Here is a 19909-nt window from a genome sequence, read left to right on the forward strand (position 1 = left end):
ATAGCACAGTGGAGTCTGTAAGACAAAATAATTGCTTGTTTTGAATCATAGGCTGGTAATAGTTATCTATTTGTGGTACCAAAAATAATGGAACTCCTCACGTAGCTTGTTTCGGGGCCATTTCAAATGCTTCAAGTATGACTGAATGGTGATTGACGACCAAAGTAGCAGTAAATGTGAATATCAGACAGATTAGAAGAAGTCTGTCACTTTTCTCGGGGTAAATCTCACTGGTTCACATTGCACAGTACAGGTGTTGCTGCATTTTAAATGCTTTCCCAAACGTTTTTGTTCTTCTGCCCTTAAATTACACTTGTTTTGAATTCATGCCCCCCCCAATTTGTTAGTGGAATAGTCCTTTTTGTCAGGAGGACCATGATGCTTTGCGATAGCTAACCTCGTTTTGAGAACCAAGATGGCTGCGCCCATGTGATTTTTTTCGGCACGCAAAAAATATTTAGGGATACCTCTAATATCTCCTTTCTGCGTAACTTGGGAATACGAGAGTAAAACGAAGATGTCGTCTTTTAAGAAGGCAGCAAAGGCCCGTCAGAAGGACCACAAGGAAAGGGGCCAGGTAACTAGATGGATATATGAAAATTTCTGTACATGTACATGTGTTTGGAATATTTATGCTATCAAGCAAATTTCAACAGAATGCAGAATATCATGCTTTTCAAAAGTTATCGTGCTATTCAAACCGTTAGTCTCCAACAGACGTTGATTTCTTCAGTTATAATTTGTACCAGCAGTGTACAAAATACTTTTTGGAACCAGGTTGCCCAGTGGGCAACCTACGGCAAAAATTAGGTTGCGCTGCCCATCAGAATTTTACATGTAGGTTGCTCCACCTATAATACTACTTTCCTCAAATAAAGTAATGGTACATACATAAGCCTTTGACAATATTTCTAACAGCCTTATACTAGTAATAGCTTAAAATTAAAAAGCATCTGCCGGATACAGTGGTGCAAGCCAGGCATGATTTGGGGGGGGGGGGGCATTCAGGTAGCAAAAATAGGTTGCCCCAAGTAAAATTTGGTTGCCCGGGACAACTGGGCAACCAGATATTTTGCATGCTGACCAGTAATTAATATCTATTCATATAATTTCTTTTACGTCAGCTTTCGTCTAGGAGTCATCTTGGTCTACTGGAGAAGAAGAAGGATTACAAATTGAGATCCAAGTAAGTAAAAATCTTCACAATCACATGTTTCTGGACTATAGGCAGCATACATGTACCTGTACTGGTGCTAGTAAGGCTGTGTACCTAAACGTAACATCAGGTACTGGTACAAGTACAGGTACAAGTACAGGTCCGTCGAAAAAGCGCATGCCCACAAAAGCCCATAAATGCCCAGCCCAGACTCGACAAACAACAAATCCAAGGCAGGTTATGTAATCCTGGAGATCATCCCAATATGCCCACAAAGTTTCAGATCTGTAAGTAGTCGTTAAGGTAAATGATTTTGAAAGATTGTCAGCGTCGAAAAAGCGCACACCCACCCAGAAAACGTCGAAAAAGGGCACGCCCACAAACGCCCACGATATCTCTCTTCATACCCAATAGATCTTGAATGTAAAACTAAAATTACATATTGTGATCCTGGCTTGGGGTCTCTTCTATATGTCTACAAAGTTTCAGGTCTGTAATCAGTTGCAAAAGGACAGAAAAGGAGGGAAAATTATAGCAGGCATCTCAGGGTCGCAGGACAACCGTTATTTTTAATCTGATAGCACTTAAAACCGGGGAATGTCCAATAACGACCAGGGGGAAGGGATGATTGTCACGGTTTTTCCTGCTTTTCTGTCCTTTTGCAACTGATTACAGCCCTGAAATGAATCGGCAGAGGCAACCCGGCCAGTCGCCATGTTTGTTTACATATAGCATAACGCAATATGTTCGCGATTACAGAATAGATTTAAGCCTCCTATATGTGTTTTCTGGTAAATAGGCAGACCCAGGTATTCTGATATCAAACACCTCTTTCAAAAGATGTAGGTTACAGGTAACATTGCTGATACTAGTAGCAGGCGTAGGAAAAAAATTGTTGTTTACTTTTTCAGTCTTACAAAAGTTAGGGTCGGTAGACTTTGACAATTTCTAGTGATCCAATTTGCGATCCAACAGTAACATCAAACTTGCATGAGGACATGTTTAAAATGTCAATGTCAATGTTGGAAAACCATTTTATCACTCAGGTGTCAGATCATTCATAGAACTAGAAAAGATTAATCAGCTTGAAATATGTACTCTCATCTGCCGAATAAACATACGGGTACGTTTATTTTTTTTGGGCCCGAACATCCACCCAGTATGTTCTTATTTTGCACAGTACGTTTATTAATTTTTTGAAAACCAGTAATTTTTTTCAACTTCGTATGTCCCTTGCAGGGGTTCACAAAAAAGGGCTAGTGTCAGCAGTTTTTTTAGGGTCTTTGAGAAACAGGAAACACTTTTTTCAAGGCCTTTAGGTGATATCTGAAGTTTTCAGCAGTTGTTGTGAACATTATGTGTTATGTACTTCCCAGAGGTTTGTAATCACAGATTTCTTGTTGTTGTTTACAGGGATTACCACAACAAACAGGGTATTTTGAAGCGGCTGAAGCAGAAGGCCCTGGAACACAATCCTGATGAGTTCTACTTCCACATGATCAACTCTAGACTCAAGGTGAAGAAATCAGTCAACTGAGCATTAGACATACATCATCTACATAAAGAGACCTAATAATACTAATCACAGATTATCTACATACTTGTACAAAACTCATGGTATACATAAGGCCACATTGATTTAATTTTATAGATTACATCTGAAGATTCCCAAACTAGTATGTGTGGGCAAATGAAAATACTGCTAAACCAGGAATATACAAAGCTGGTGTTGTGGATTTTCGGTTGTACATGTACATGGCTACATGTACTTTTACAACAAGCTGGCACATGCTGACCTTTTTATGTGACTTGTGCCATAAGCGCTTGACGATAGTATGGAAAACAGAATTGAGAGAACAGAAAAAATCCAGGCTGGCTAAAGCACTGGTCCCAATAAAATACTAGAAGTCTGAAACATTCTTTATGTATTTTATGTTATTTAAGTTTGGTGTGTTCACATTGTGTAGGGAGGAAAACATGCGGAACTCCAAACCACAGAACGAGCCACACCGGAACAGAAGAAACTCATGCAGACTCAAGACATTAGATATGTGGACTACAAGTTATCTGCAGAGGCAAAGGTTTGTAAAACTACAAGCCTTAGGGTAACATTTGCAATGCAAAATGCATAATGTTCACATGGTCTAGCCTAACAAAGTATTGCTCTGTTCATTCTTACTAAAATACTTATGTATATACATGTATATATGGTGACCTGCCACTCCAACTCTGCCTGCTACATGTACATAATGTAACCCAACACCACAGCACCAGTTACCATGGTGACAGATGTTTGGTCCAGGTCATTGACTTTATAAGTAAAATATTGTAGAATTAAAAATGGTGCCACTAGAAGTAGAAACTCTTTTTCAAAACATTACAATTTCTTAATGAAATGAAAGGTGAAGAAAGGTAAAACTAGATAAAACCTGCCTGTTGCAGGTAATTTCAAATGTTGCCTGCACTAGTGCAGGTATTTAGGTAAACATATTTTGAGCCCCGGTATAAGTTGTTAATGTTGTTGCAGAAAGTGGAGAAGTTGCAGTCTGAGCTGCACATGATCGGACACAGAGCCAAGAACAAACACACCTTCTTCTTAGACTCCAAGGAAGAAGGTAAGACTGACTACTTTTATTTCTACTGTATTACGCAAAACAAGAAATAGGAGATTTCAAACGTAAGGTAAGCAGTCATTCTCAACTGAGCTGGTGAAGCATGAAGCAAGTAGCTTATATGTGGCTCAAGTTCAACCCACAGAAACAAGCACACACACAGACACAGACATACAAACACACAAGTGTACACACATGTACACACACACACACACAAGAGTGTACACACACACGTGTACACACACACACACACAAGTGTACACACGTGTACACACACACACACACACAAGAGTGTACACACAGACAGACACACAAACACACAAGTGTACACGTACACACACACACAAGTGTACATACACACGTGTACACACAGACACACAAGCACATACAAATGTAAGTGTACACACGTATACACACACACACACAAGTGTACACACACACATGTACACACAGACACACACACACACAAGTGTACACACACACGTGTACACACACACAAAGACACACACACACACATGTGTATACACACACACACACACACACATTAGGACAACGATTTTCAGGTTTGGTTTGATGTAGATTCTATCACATTCACATACAAAAATAGTTCCAGACTGCTGCCTATTCCTGCGTCAGGGATTTATGCAACAGAAAAATCAAGTCTTGGATAGTGAGTGTGTTCCAGAATTTCTAATTTAGTCAAAATCTTACAAAAGGCTATTAAGGATCACTGTATTTGCATCAAAATTCTATCACTATCACTTGTTTTACAGCAGAAGGTATCATTGTTTGATAAATCTGATGATGATGTTTTGCAGTGAAAGACTTTGATCTTGCCAAACACCTGGGTACAACCAAAGAGCTGGCCTCACGAACCTTCAACAGGCCCAGGACAGAAACCCTGCAGTCACACAGGGTGGCTGGAGCACAGGATTTACAGGTGGGACACTGCAGTTCACGTCTATACTGAAAGGGGGCTCTCATAACACTTAGTGGCATTGAATTTCCTGATCATGAAAGAGTCCAGTACAGTACTTCTTTTATGTGGCTGTCATTGCTATGCAGCTTTCAAATGAAGCCATTTTACAAAAGACACAATATATACAAGCATGTATCAACTTGTACATTCAATTTGATAAGGTAGCTGTTTGTACATGTACATGTTTATTATGTTATGTGGTACAAATGTATACTAGTAGCAGTGTGGATATTTTTCTCAATAATGATAAAGTAATGCTTTCAAGACAACACTTAGAGTTAAGACAACATGAAACCAATGACAATGGACTACAACTGTTACAGTTCCTGAAAATACTACATGTAGTAGTCAAAAGTGATAGGTATTTAATTTATTCAATGAACAAAGACCTCAAGGTAAGTATGGCAGCCAGTTCAGAACCTGGCACCACAGCTTGTTCTTCTGAGAAGCAAACAAAAGCAAACATCCGCATAGAAAAGGGAAGACACAACCACAATCCTCTACAGCAAAGGATCTGCCAATTTTATAATCTAGATAATATTGAAGATGAATGCCATTTTGTAGTTGACTGCACATTATATAGAAATGAGAGGGATTCTCTCTATACTTATGTAATAGATAAGTTCCCAAGCTTTAGACATTTAGATAGAATAGAAAAATTCGAATTCCTCATGAAACTTGACAAACCATGTATCATTAGCTCAATATGTTCGTACATCTTTAACTGCATCAAGAAGCGAGAAGAAGCTGAACCTGTAAATAGTAGATCGCATTAGTTTATATAGTATGTAAGTGTCATTACTGTATTCTTTTCCCTGTTTACCCATGACCTGTACTTAGCTTGTTAGAGCACAAACGTACAATAAAGGTCTTTCATTCATTCTTGCAATGATAATATGTAGATATGATAATTACGTATTGTGTGCTTCTCAAAGGAACGTTTCAAGCCGAAATAAAAATGGCTGCAGATTAATCAAGAACTGGAAGGATACTTTGCAAGATTTGATCTTCCCTAAGGCCACGCCGACGTAATTTTATGGATGACATCCTCTAAAGACTCCAAAACTAGTACACCTTGTCCGGCCAAAAATAAAAATAGTCGGGCCAAAAATAAAATTTTTTTTTTTTTAATAACAGGTGAAAATCAATGCGTGTGCAGATGTCATCTATAAAATTAAGTTGGTGTGGCCTAACGTCAGAAGAGTAGTACCTGTATTTTTTTGTCCAAATGTCCAAACACTTTGAGAACACTTGGCAGCTGTGAGCCATTGATTGCCCACTAAACTGTATTCTTACCATGTGTATGTACAATCAGTGGGTATTGCTCACTATAGCACATTATATATATTAAAAAAAATTTTCAGGAACAGTCGTACTGTATTTCATATTCATTGGTTTCATGTCGTCTTTAGGTATCAATTGTCCATTCCTTTCTTCACTCTCTCACTCACATCTGTGTGTATCTGACTTGTGTCCCAACAGGAGGTGGCCAAAGACAGAGAACAGAACTACAGTGAGCTACAGCAGAGGATGGCAAGGGAAAAACAACTACACATCATCCGACAGAAAATGGACATCAAGAAAAACTTGATGGTCAGTGGTGTGTGTGCATGCACGTGTGTGTGTGTGTGATGTGTGTGTGTGTGTGATGTGTGTGCATGCACGTGTGTGTGTGTGTGATGTGTGTGTCTGTGTGATGTGTGTGCATGCACGTGTGCGTGTGTGCATGCACCTGCAGGACTCGAAATACAGGATGCATGTGCACCTTAGTGCACCCAAAATTGAAGCTGTGCACCCATTTTTTTCTGTAGGTACACCAGTACACCCAAATGTAAACTACTACAATGTATACAGCATATTCTTGTGTCAGAGAAACAAGAAAACATTTGTTGTAGTATTTTTGTTTAGAAATAAAACATGATATAAGTTTTTGATGACATTCGATGGATGCTCAGGTTCTGTGAATATTGCTGATCACTGGAGAAAGCATTTTGAGTGTCTTTTAAATTCAGTTGATAACCGGGCTCACAAGCCACCTGTGATGTCTGCTATGTCACGTACATGTGAATTTGATTATGATATGCAAATTACTGTGTTGGAACTTGTTAACATCATTAAGGAATTGCCCAATGGGAAGGCTGTTGGCTCTGATGGTATTTGTAATGAACATTTGAAGTATGCGGGCCCAAGAATTTGTATTTATCTTTCATTGTTATTGACATCTGTTATTGTGCACACTTTTATTCCTGATATTTTGTTGGATACCATCATTGTGCCTGTCATTAAGAACAAATCAGGTAATATTTCCAGTAGTGATAACTATAGACCGATTGCCATCACCTCTGCACTTTCCAAGGTCTTGGAGTCGCTGTTACTTAGTCGCCTTAAACCCTTCCTTCAGACATCTGACTACCAGTTTGGATTTAAACCCAAGCATGGTATTGATATGTGTGTTTTTACTCTGAAGGAAATTATTGAATATTACAAGGGACTGGGATCTCCCGTATTCGTTTGTTTTATGGACGCCTCCAAGGCCTTTGATCGTGTGAACCACTGGCTCTTGTTTAAAAAGCTTCTTGAAAGGAATGTACCGTTATACCTTGTGAGATTTCTGGTCTATTGGTACGAGAACCAGACCATGTGTGTTAGATGGGGTTCTACTTTGTCAACCCGGTTCACTGTCTCCAATGGGGTACGACAAGGCAGCCTTTTGTCGCCTCATCTATTTAACATCTATATTGATGATCTTAGTCTAAAACTGAAAAATGCCAGAGTTGGCTGTCGTGTCGGCGGTTTTATTGTAAACCATCTGCTGTACGCCGATGATCTGTGCTTGATATGCCCCAGTGTTAAATCCCTTCAGAAACTGGTTGGGATATGTGAACATTTTGGTAAGGTAAATGATATTTTGTTTAATACAAATAAAACTTGTTGTATGTACTTTCCGAGCGCTGGCCTTCCACTCCAGCAGCCTCTACCCGCCGTGAAAATTTATAATGTTGAGTTGAAATATGTGGATTCTTTTGTATATCTTGGGATTCATTTAAATGTGAAGTTAAGTGACAATGACTGTGTTCGAGCTGAAATTAGACGCCTATATCGCCATACCAATTGTATAAATCGTAAATTCTATCATTGTTCGCCCGTTGTGAAAAAGACTTTGTTTATGTCCTACTGTTCTCAGTTGTTTGGAGTCCAGTTATGGAACTCTGTTCATGCAAGTGTACTAGCTAAGTGTCGTGTTGCATACAATAATTGTTTTCGTATTCTCCTTAAGTTGCCAAGAGGTTGTAGTGCCAGTTCAATGTTTGTACACCTCTCGACCGATACATTCGATGCTAGACGCAGGAAATTGTGTTATGCTTTCATTAATAGAATATACGCCACCAATAATAGCATTATATGCTGTCTTTTGAGATCAGACTGCCAATTCAGGAACACGTATTTTAAAAATGTATATAGATTGTTGTGTGTTTAGTGTCTATGTGGTCCTGTCTGTACTATGGGTTTTTTTTTCCTGAAATAAAGTCATTCATTCATTCATTCCATTTATTCTATTTTATATGGTGCACCTGAAGAAAATTTTGTGCACCTACTTTTTTTGGGTTGGGTGCACCAGTGCACCTATTCCCGAAAATGAATTTCGAGCCCTGACCTGTGTGTGTGTGTGTCTGTGTGATGTGTATGTGTGCATGCACCTGTGTATCCAAGGCTTTATAAAAAGCAGAACAAACCCAGTAGCTGACACAGCTGGGTAACTTTTGTGTTTTACAGAACAAGGGGAAGTCAGCCAGGAAAATGGTTACCAAGGAGACGCCCGAAGCACCAGCTGTCTACAAGTGGAGACAGAGGAGGAAAAGATGAGGGGAGTCCTTTAAATGGCAGCAAAACTGGAAGTCAATTTTCGAAGTCAATTTTCCAGTGACTGTCATTCTTTTGATGTTGGTTGAATCATTCCTATCCCATGGCATGTACTGATATCTGTGAGGCAAAAATGTCATGTTATTGACAGTTACGCTGCTTGTTTTGTATCATTGGCTGGTTCTAGCTATTTATTGGTGGTACCCCAAAATAAAGGTTGTGTTTTTTTGCTAGATAAACAATGATAAAAATGTCCTCAGAATTAGCAGTAAAGGTCAATAGCAGACAGATTTCCTCATGTAGAATATTATGGAATCATATTTATAATATTATAGTCCATGTTCAAATTGGTCGGGAGATGGAGTGAAATATGCTGTATTTGCTCCCATGCAAATGCCGGCCTTTCTTGTTCAATGTAACATTATATGTCGTATGTAATGGCTTATGTCAAAGTCAACTCACATTGGGACACCCTGCAAGAGCTGTTATTATTGTACGTATAGTGTCAGATTTCTGTTGTCAGTTTTTGTATTAGCACATGCGACATCCACTTTTGTCTGGGTACCTTTTACGTTTTGACCAACAAAAGTTGCAGTTGACCTTTATCCTTTTATGAAAAATAGCCAACATATTTTACCTCTTAGATCTGTCTCTATATCCATTCAAGGACAACATCTGTTCCATGTAACATTGTTATGGTAACATTCAGTTTATTTTGTATGATTATGTTATGTAAAAACATATTGTGCTTCCCTGTATCCTAACTACATGTAGACAATTTAATAGAACGGATAGTTTGTAAGTTTAGAAATAGAAGGGTTGAAGAACCTTGTACATAATAAAGGATTTCAAAATCTGAACGGTCCCCAACATTACTGGACAGTCCCTCTACATGTCCTTGCCTTCTACTATTATGTACATTGTACTTGTGGAACTCTCCAGACTTGGATCTATGCCAAACAACGCCCAGTCACAGATATAGGTCAGGGCGACGACCAAAACAACTTAGGGCTGTGTACCTAATACCCGTGTCTGTACCTGTACCTGAAAATTATTAAAGGGGCACTATGTAACATTTTTTATCCAAAAATTGAAATACTTTGATTTTAAAAAAAACTTCAATTTCTTAGTCCACATATTTGTGCAATTATCTCACGTTTCTGACATTTATGGTTGGCGCTAAAACAGAAAACGCAAGGTGCACTTAGTTTGTGGTACCACCACAAAATACCAGAATGTAAACAAACATGGCTGACAGCTGTGTTTCCTGATTTTAAACACATTACGGCAAAGTACTGTGGAACCCCTACTCCCCGAATGGCACTATGGAATGGAGTAGGGTTCTTTCAATATACTTTGTAAAGAAGTGACCAGAAAAGTTGACTTTTTTTAATCATTTCTGGCAACATCACCTGTGCTGTGCAATGTGAACCAGACAGAATTGTCCCGAGGAAGGTGACAGACGGTCGACGTAACGTCGGCTGAAAAACCTCTTGGTTGTGTAAAGGAAGAGTAGTCTCTTCATTCCATCTTCAATTCCCTTCGCTGAAATAACAAAATTTTGACCGGCAAACCCCGAACTACAATCGTTCGGCCGACCTTCAAGTTAGACAACAAGGGCGAACTGTATAGTGTAGTACTGTCAGGTCGCTGACACAAACCACGTGACTACCATGTTTTTAAACCTCTACTCCCCAGACATGTAAACATATCAGGCGAAAACCACTGGCTGGGCGACCATTTCCTACATAACAACCATATATATACGTGGTGCGTTCGTCCACAAAAGGTGGTTATCAAGGTTAGTGGGTTTCTAAAAAGGGACGGACAGTCGTCTTTGTCAAAGTCACGGTCGCTATATAACAGTTAAGAGACGTTGTAGGAGTTACTGTGACTTTTAGCCCCAGGACGTACGTGTACGGGTGAGGACGTTCGCTAACTAAGGTAAGTTCGCCACATCGTGCGTGCGTTTGTTGTAGCCTCCACCAGCTTTTCCGGATACGGATCGTATACAGCATTTGGCGAAAGGAGAGTAAAATTGGCCAGGCGAGTCAGTCCGCGGAAGGTGGACTTTCTTTCCTAACTGCGCGGCCAGTCAAACCCCAAGGCGGCCAATCTCCCCTGGCAAGAATTCTCCTTAATGTTATGGCCAGCGTAGTTAGTCTGGTAGACACTAGGATTGTTGTGTTGTCTTTATGTCTGCAATCGTCAGTGTACTCTGCTTTAAGAGCCGAGATGACGAGGTTATTCTGGCCTGTGAGCCTCTTGCGTAATACTTTACTTCTCTGTTCTGTAGGTGCCTTGCCAATAGAAATCAATATAGAAGAAAAGGAACATTCGATTTGTAGAATGTGTCATTTTCTCTAGTAACCTTCCGTTGACATATATATTAAGCCTCGGTCACAACTCGCCGTACGTGCTTCTGCGTGCTGTCTACGTGCAAAAACGTGGGCAAACGTACGGCATCCGTGCGTGGTGAGTACCGCCTCCGTACGGAATCCTACGGATTTGGGAGCACGCAGACACGCCGTAGAACCTTAAGTGCATGTAATACTTTTTCTACGTGCGGTCTGCGGATTTACCACCCGTGCGTGCGAGTACGTGCGACGCGCGTGCCCCGTACAGCCTATGAGCGTGCAACGTACGGACTCCGTGAGTCTAACTTCACTATTCTCACGTGCAATTGCTGTACGGACAGCGCACGAAGCACGTGAGTGCCACGCACGGTGCTTGCGTCATCCGTGCTTACTCCTCACTTCCCAGTTGACCTGCTCAATGACCACGCAGAACACACGTGCACCATACTAGGTGCTCCGCACGTGCAACGCACGTGCAACGCACCTTATTTCTACAGTATATAAAGACGACTTGACGGGCGACTGCCAACTCGTCTCCAAGATGCCCAGGAAGGCTCAAAAGAAGTCTACCAGACAAGATCCAAAGAAACGGGCCGCGGAAGACACCAGGGCGGCTAGTGATGATGAAGTTAACAGGAGGTGCACGCACTTACAACGTGCGAGTGAGTAAGGAAATCGTGCGCACGCCGCACGTGTAGGTACGGCCTGTACGCGGCAACGTGGCAATCGCACAGAGATCGTACGTTGTAAGCACGTACAACTCACTTACCACTTGCGTAACGTACGATGCACGCAACCGCTGACGGCCAGGCGTGTCGTGCAGACCACGTACGTACACCTTGCGAGTGACGTACTCCCTCGGCCGGCCACCCTACGTTTGCAAAAAAAACGTAGCAGACGTAGCCACGACAAAAACGTACGGACAAAAAGCACGCACGGCGAGTTGTGACCGTCGCTTTAGTTGGGCGACTTGCGGAACCCCTACATGTATTTTAAAAACCGTAGGCTACACAACAACGCCAAAAAACACGATTAGTACTGAAAGTCTCAGAGAAATTAGGAGAAATTTTATGGTGTTTAAAGAACTGCGATGATGCATTCAGGATGCAGGTTGTGTGCAAATATGAACTCAGGCTGGCGATTTGCCAATGTCCTTCCGTGACCTTCTACAAGCTTCGTAAACATTTCTTTTATGAAGAACTGCTCTCTATATTTTTGTGACACTCGGAGGAATGTTGGCATGCCCGTAGCCAGGATTTTGAATGGGGGTTCTTCCCACTGCTTGAGGGGACCTCGAGAGCATGCCCCCCGGAAAATTTTGAAAATGGCATTTCATGCATTTTTGAAAGGATTTCCAAGAAAAAATCAGAGATAATTTTTTATTTCTTCCGAACCCCCCCCCCCCTGGCTACGGGCATGTTTGGGATAGTCCCTGAGCTAGCGCAAGGAGTTCCTCAACTAACAATAGTTTTTTATTAACATTAAATGTGTCCATTGATCACTTCTTGTCAGACGAACGTGGTTAACATATGGGAAACATGAAACAGCGAGAGAGACGGACAGATCTTAACAACTTTGGGTTGTTCTCATTGATATAATAATATTGTAATGTGATGATTACATGTAACACATAGTGTATATATGGTTTTCTGTACTCAAATTACATATATTTCTTATGTGGAACCTTCGGCAAGGTTTCATTTAAACATTTCATAATTAATTATGCAAATAGCATAATATATGCATGTGGATGTCAACCTTAAACTAACTCACATATGTAACAAGTATAAAATGCCCATCATTTACCAATAGGAATTATAGCAAAATTTGTATCTGTTAATGTTCCACTTGCCATAGATTGCCTACATTACATGCATCAAAGTCCTATTATGTACAACAATTTAAGTTTTTAATTTCATTAATTATGCAGATAAAGTCTTCATATACATAATTTACATACGATTTTATACATTTCTGTCCAAGATACCTACATGCAAAAAATCATGAAAAGGCGTCATTCCTGTATTGATTTATCCGCGAAATATTTCGCCGGAAACTCCCCTGCAGTTCCCGAACAAGCTGGCAAGGTGACCAAACTAACAGCACTACGTCTTGTTCCTGACATGACAAGATATCAGCCACGAAAAATCAAGATCATGTCTAGGAAAAAAAATACAAAAACCGGAAGTCCTACTGCAGTGCCAAAGTTAGCCACCAGGAGGCTCAAATTTGGCCTTGATCTTTGTCTTCCTAAGACCTACCCACATACCAAATATCATCACAATCCATAAAGCCGTTTTGAAGTTATACATACAGACCATAAATAACACAGACAGACAGACACGCACACAAAGTGACAAAACAAGAACAATAAAAACGTACACACAATTATCATGTAGGCAATGAATTGCTACAATCGAACTGAAGATGTAGTACAAATATTTTTGCTGTTTCTGTGTTTCCATATTTCTACCCTCCCCCCTCCCCCCAAGTTGGAACACAGATGTGAAACTATGTAGGACATGTCACCCAGCCAAAGTCGTTACGTTAAGGTCAATATCACTCAAAGTCATTTGCAATACGGCAGGAAATTGAGCCGAGCCGAGATGACGGCTGGAAACATGCGGCTGCCGGACGTTGATGTATCCGGGTGACGGCCGGGGGAGGACTCGGGATCGCCGGAACGCCCGACCCGTGACGGAAACGCTCCCGTTTTACGTGATGCCGCAACAGTTTTCAGACATTTGTGCACTCTGAGCACAGCCCGGGCGAGTGATCAATGATAGTCAGGTCTGGGGCAGGGAAACATTGACCGAGCCTGGTCTCATTGCTGGGGCGGGCAGTGTAGTTGTCCTCTCAGTCACACCACATGTCGCCCCGTAATAGAATGGGTTCCTGCCACGGATATATCGATCGTCACTGACTGATAAAAAGTTCAGGACAATTTAGACATACATGCACGTGCGGGAGGGACGGTTGTTTGCTCCAGCCCTATATCGTTATAGGCCAAAAAGCAGTTACTCAAGCAACTGGATATGATTTTGGAAACGGTCAGACATTTCAGCTAGTATCCACTAGCTTTCGTTTCTGACTGAGAGACCTGCATTTCCCCTCTGGTCTCTCAGTCACTGACAAAAGCTAGTGGATACTAGCTGAAACGTCTGACGTTTTCAAAATCATATCCAGTTGCTTGAGTAACTGCTTTTTGGCTTATGATATTACCTGGATGTCTATTTAAACCTTGATCGACCTATATTTTTATATAGATTTAAGGTATCCAATGCGGCTTCAGGATGGCAAAACAGAGTTACACGATTTCATACCTTCGCTGAATGATGTTAATCGTTCCGACTGGCGAAATTATAAATTTCCCATATCGATAATGAAAATATGATCCTTATTTTACTGCAAACATAGATTATATCAGTTGATCATATTCTACACCCAATCACAGCCTTCTCTTAAATAGGCTATTCCAGCACTTCCTCATAAATTATGCAAATGATTTGAGAAAGTTTTGTTTATTGGTGTTTGCCTTCACTAAACTTCCAAATGCGGCATGTATGAAAGTACGCAGTTACCACTGTGAAATTATAGCAAATACTCATTAATTATGCAAATTAGGTCTTCATTTACATAATCTATATCTTCAGATGTTCTTCTTCACAAGGCTGTTTGTACATACTTGTCACTTGATCTAAATTTTAGAATTGAGAGATTCGGTCGAAAATTCTGGTGAGTTGGATAACAGTTACCCTGGATACCTAACTAGTATCGGGCCGTTTGCCGTTTTCCTTCGGCAGCCAAGAACCCTTCGCCCGCCTATCTAAATTACCGCTACGGGGGAGTTGAGCCCGAGGGGTTTGTCCGGCCCTAGAACTTTGAAAGGCCAGCCAAACTTCCCCCGGCCTAGACTCCCCCGTAGCGGTAATTTACACCAGCAGGCGAAGGGCTCTTGCGGCCCGGTAAACGAGTTCTGGCTTCCAGGGTAGATAACAGTTTAACTTTCACGATGTAATTTGCCAATCAGATGAAGTTTCTCCCATGTCCTGTTTCCTATGTTGACAGATGGCTGATGTAGAGACTGCTGTCCCGGAGGAGCCGGAGTGTGAGGAGGAGATCACGGGTTCACCCGTCATCTCTCACGCCGCAGTACACAGACAGGACTCCGACTACATGGTACACATGTCTTTCTGTCTATTCGATGTTAAGGCCACACCGCCTTAATTTTATGGATGACATCCTCTGAAGGCACCCAAACTAGTACGCGCGGACGAAAAAAAAAAAAGAAAAATCCGGCCAAAAATAAAAATAATACTAAACCATAGGAATACAAAGCCAGTATTGTGAATTTGGCGCATTACATAGCGACGTATACGACAAGCCGGCACATGCTGGATTTTTTGCGGAATTTATGAATCGGCACTGTACGTTTGTACTGAGGTCTTGAGTCGTGGAACTTCGGTAGCCTGGGCGCCGTCCTCCAGAGTTACCACCGGCTTCATTGTCGCTAACCACCATGGACTACCCAGGCCTAAAGCCAGGCCAGAGCCTCGGAAGACGTGGTCTTTTTTTTTTTGGAGATCAGGCGAAAATCAATGCGCGCGCGGATGTCATCCATAAAATTAAGTCAGTGTGGCCTAAAGAAGATGTACGTACGGACAAGAAAATTACCTTTCTGAAATACATAATTTTGAAGTTCGTAGATCGATTACAAAGATGAGAATTTCTAGCCATAAATTGAATATAGAATTAGGAAGATATAAAACAAATCCCTCGCGACCAGTTTTGTCCATTCTGTTCCAATGATATTGAAGATGAATAACATTTTATTTTGAATTGTACACTTTATAACGATAAACGCACAAAGCTGTTCAACCGTCTCTCCGCCTGCTCAACAGAATTTGTTACATTTCATGCTATAGATAAATCTAAGTTCATCCTAGAAGGCAATAACCCTTGCTGTGTACAAATAGGTAAATATATCAAAGAATGTTTAAACCTTAGAACAAGTAGTATTAGTTGACCCATATTGTTCTGTACGTAGGATTTCGTTGTACCCATGTTTATTTGTCTGTACATCTACATGTATTGGACCTTACGAAAGTCGCTGTACTTTTGTTGTGTCAATTAAGTTCTATCATGTAACATTAGGCCATGTTGATTTGATTATATGGATGACATCCTCTGGGAACCCGCAAAACTGATGCGCGCGTACGTGCAAATAAAAAAAGTTGGGCAAAAAAGGTTGCCTTCATTATGAAATCTACGTGGTCATGAAGGTTGAAAAAATGACACAGAGCACGGTTTGGCGAATAATCTACTCTTCGAATTAATTTCTTTACATTTTCGTCTTTTTTGTTTGATTTTGGCATTTTACGACATTGATATCGTTTTTAAATATTCTTTTTGTAACTTACGGTATATATTTGCTCATTTTGCAACTGTTTTGTACGATTTACAGTATGGTTGAAAACTTTTTTTTTTTGAAACGGCCGAAAATTCACGCGCGCGTGGATGTCATCCATATAATCAAATCAACATGGCCTTACTGGTACAATGTAGCCCATTGCTGTGTGGTGGCTCAAGTACTGAGAATATATATATATCTAAAAGATGAAGCTAAAAACTGTACATCATTTGGGGGGAAAAGCCAAAGTGAGGTATTGTAACCTCGATCCGTTACTGGTAGTCTGTACAGTTCAATGGCAAAGAACACAGTAATTATCCGCGACCCCCGCGGGCATAGAAGGTAGTGCAGACAAACCACTTGCATCCTGGCTAAAGGGGCTTATGTGAGAGGTAGCCATGAATGAACTGCACTGTGTGGTAAGGAAAGATATCGGCTTGTACACCGTATGAGTTGGAATGTGAAGATTTTCCTGTTCGTGTATAAATGCGCGGCATTATGCAACAACGTTCCAGGGTGAGCCGGCTGCAGTTCCGTTGACCCCGGTAGAGGGCCAAATCAAAGTGGTCGTCATTATGTTAAAAAAACGATTACTTTTTTATGTTAAAAAAACGATAACTTTTTTTGCTTTTCAGTTATTTTGTAGAATATACCGTAATATTTCAACATATTAGTTGGCCGTGATTCTCTTGTGCACCCTACTATATAATTTTTACCGCGTCGAAGTGAGTCACCTCGGGGTGCTTAACTATAGGAATCCCCATAGGCCGAAAACTGTGTTCTGCCACCTTAACCCAATGTGTATTTTGTTTGGACTCCAGGTGGACCACTCGGACCCGATGCTGGAGACCGCCATGCCTGACGAGATGGATTTCGCGAAGGTGTTTGCCGGGGAGAAGGACGAGGCGCAGGAGAAGGTGGAGATTCCCGTGGACGACATCCCTGTGGGGAAGGACAACCAACCAGAGCCCGAGGAGAGCAACATCCTCACATAGAGGGGGAAAGAGGTCCACTGTTCCCTACTACCAGAGTGGCTCAAAGCAGGGTTGTTTCAAGATCTGTGCTAGCACTATACAATCTTTAAAGGCATCCAATGCAATTTCAGGGCAGCGATACAAAAAGTATTCTGGATGAGGAAATCTGTCTGATATTGACATTTACTCTCATTTCGTACCACATTTTCGTCATCATTTCATACTTAGACATACAAAACAAGCAACCATTTCCAGTCAGCAACATCGCATGTTAGCTCAGAGCTATCAGTATGTTTTGTAGTAATGGGTTGAATCAATTACTACATTCAATTTACTTAAAAAAAAGATCAGAAACGTTGAAAATCCAGTTTGTCGCCCTGATTTTGTTTTGCATTGGATGCCTACAACTAGCCACTTGTGAAGTACATGCAGGTCGATGAAGGTTTGACACCAAGGTAATAAGATACACAAGAAAACAGTTACTCAAGCAACTGGATAACGGACTGACGTTTTATGAAGGATCAACTACATTTTGCTGGAGGTTTTGCTCTAGTGACTTCCTTTCAGTGAACAACGTGTCTTAAAGCTATATCTCTACATTATATCTGGTCCACAACCCCAGAATTTGACCATTTATTTCGCGAATGGAAAAGAGTTTTGAGCCCTGTTCTACCAACATTAGTTGGGTGAACTAAATGCTTGTTACAGAACAGCCCTGAAATGTACCATTCTATATAGGGTGTGGAACGTTTGAGTTTGCCTTTAATAACTACTACAAGTACTTACATGCAAGAGCAACATGATTATAATACAGTGTAATGCTAAATGTTTGGCAAACAACTTAATTGCTTCCACTGATATAGTCAGTTAATAGTTACATAGTTTGTATACTAACCATAGATTGGGATGAAAAAAAAAATCATGTTGTGTACCTACATTCAAGATACTATAATTCACATCATATTCATGGTAGCAAAATGTCACAGTCTAAGAAAAATAGAAGTGCTAACAGTAGTGGGCCAAAGAGAAATGATTTGTTAGTGATTTGTTAATGATAAGTACACGGTACAGAAGTGATTGTAAAAACCGGGAGCATAAAAGAACCGTAAAAAAATCTGCAATTACACTAACAAGACTTGTGCAATGTTGATGTTGAAATGAACACAGTAGAAGTTGGTGAGAAGTCATACTGTGAATAAGTGCAATGTCTTAGAGGTTTGGAGATCTTGCAATATTATATGTAGTTTGTGGCATCAAACGGTGTTGTGCACATCAGAACCTTTTGCAGCCAAAGATGCTTCTCGATGACAGGTTTTTGTCTGGACCAAATGTTTTAAGTGCTTCAGCAGTGCCTTGATAATTATGGATACCACAAACTGCTACAAATTTTACTTAAGTCTTACACTTAGGCCACACCAATTTAATTTGTTGGTTCGCGGATTTTTTCAGAAAAAATATGAAGCGACAGGGCGAAAAAAAATAAAAATAAAAACAGGTCTAGGCATCCTATTATAGGCTTAAATGCTATAAAATGAGCCATGAAGTCAACACAAAAGGCTGGGTTAAAATTTAAACATTGAATTTTGAACTTTTAATCAAACCACTGCAATGATAGATGGGAAAACTGTAACAACTAGAGCTGTGTACCGGTACGCAGTACCGATACTGTACCGGAAAAATTGATTAGGTACAGGTCCAAAATACCTAATCCCTCAGTACCGGTACTGTACCTAAACAATTTCACACCAATTTTATGCCTATTTGTGACCTCAAATGTTTAAATAGCTGGTTAACAATGGGTGCCTGTGTAAGGACAGTGTGTTCATGAAAACAAAAACATCTTAGTTTTGCCTATATTTTATCTGAGCATTCGCCATAAACAAAGAATAAACCTTAACTATCAAGTTTATTTATGTTTTTTTGTTATTGAAGGAGTTCAGAAGAGCATATAAATTGGTCGAATTGTTCAGGTACAGGTTCAGGTCCGGACCTGTACCTAAACCTGTGTACCTGTACCTGTACCTGTACCTAAAATTTGTTTAGGTACACAGCTCTAGTAACAACTAGGAAGAAAAGGACTTTCCTCAACTGTTGGGGGGCAAAACATATTTATTAAGCATTTTTCAGTTGATTCAGGATCAGAATCAATTTTTTTTTTTGCAAATCAGAAAAAAACGATAAGGCGAATCCGAGAACCAACAAATTAAATTGGTGTGGCCTTATGTGAATGCACCATAACTTGAAGCAATAACATGGCTATTTTGGTACTGCAATAAACTCACAATACTCGGAAGTCAATAAACTTACAAAACTCAACACAATGACTGCAATGTGTCTGTTTTAATGTGACTTGTCCTTATTAACATTCATCAGCAAAAAATGTAGTAAATGTAGGTAATATACCATCTAAAAAATTTTAGAAAAGTCTAGTTAATTTTGACAATAGTACTTACATAAGAGATTAGATTGTAACAATGGCAACAATTCCATTTAGTAATTAACCTCTCTAAAATTTTTCTTCTGTATCAGAGAATTCAAAGGAAAAAGTGACACATTCATG

At 40.3% G+C, this 19909-nt stretch overlaps 1 protein-coding gene across 1 annotated transcript; it reads left to right on the plus strand.

Moving 5' to 3' along the window:
- The first annotated feature begins 395 nt into the window (after positions 1-395).
- Positions 396-9666, plus strand: LOC109462273 (probable U3 small nucleolar RNA-associated protein 11). The gene is made up of 8 exons (XM_019758805.1): positions 396-577; positions 1125-1186; positions 2570-2672; positions 3124-3237; positions 3684-3771; positions 4587-4708; positions 6230-6340; positions 8522-9666. The coding sequence occupies exons 1-8, from the start codon at positions 518-520 to the stop codon at positions 8609-8611; spliced, it is 750 nt and encodes a 249-aa protein (XP_019614364.1). The 5' UTR covers positions 396-517; the 3' UTR covers positions 8612-9666.
- The last annotated feature ends 10243 nt before the right edge of the window (positions 9667-19909 follow it).

The sequence above is a fragment of the Branchiostoma belcheri genome, unplaced genomic scaffold (assembly GCF_001625305.1).
Source record: "Branchiostoma belcheri isolate BF01 breed outbred unplaced genomic scaffold, Haploidv18h27 scaffold114, whole genome shotgun sequence".
NCBI classification, from domain to species: domain Eukaryota; kingdom Metazoa; phylum Chordata; class Leptocardii; order Amphioxiformes; family Branchiostomatidae; genus Branchiostoma; species Branchiostoma belcheri.

Bases quoted from the DNA above. Each gene is read 5' to 3' on its own strand.
- LOC109462273 (XM_019758805.1), top strand. From the start codon at position 518: ATGTCGTCTTTTAAGAAGGCAGCAAAGGCCCGTCAGAAGGACCACAAG. The intron at 3,772-4,586 runs GTAAGACTGACT...GATGTTTTGCAG, and splicing joins CTTAGACTCCAAGGAAGAAG to TGAAAGACTTTGATCTTGCC. The intron at 6,341-8,521 runs GTCAGTGGTGTG...TGTGTTTTACAG, and splicing joins ACATCAAGAAAAACTTGATG to AACAAGGGGAAGTCAGCCAG.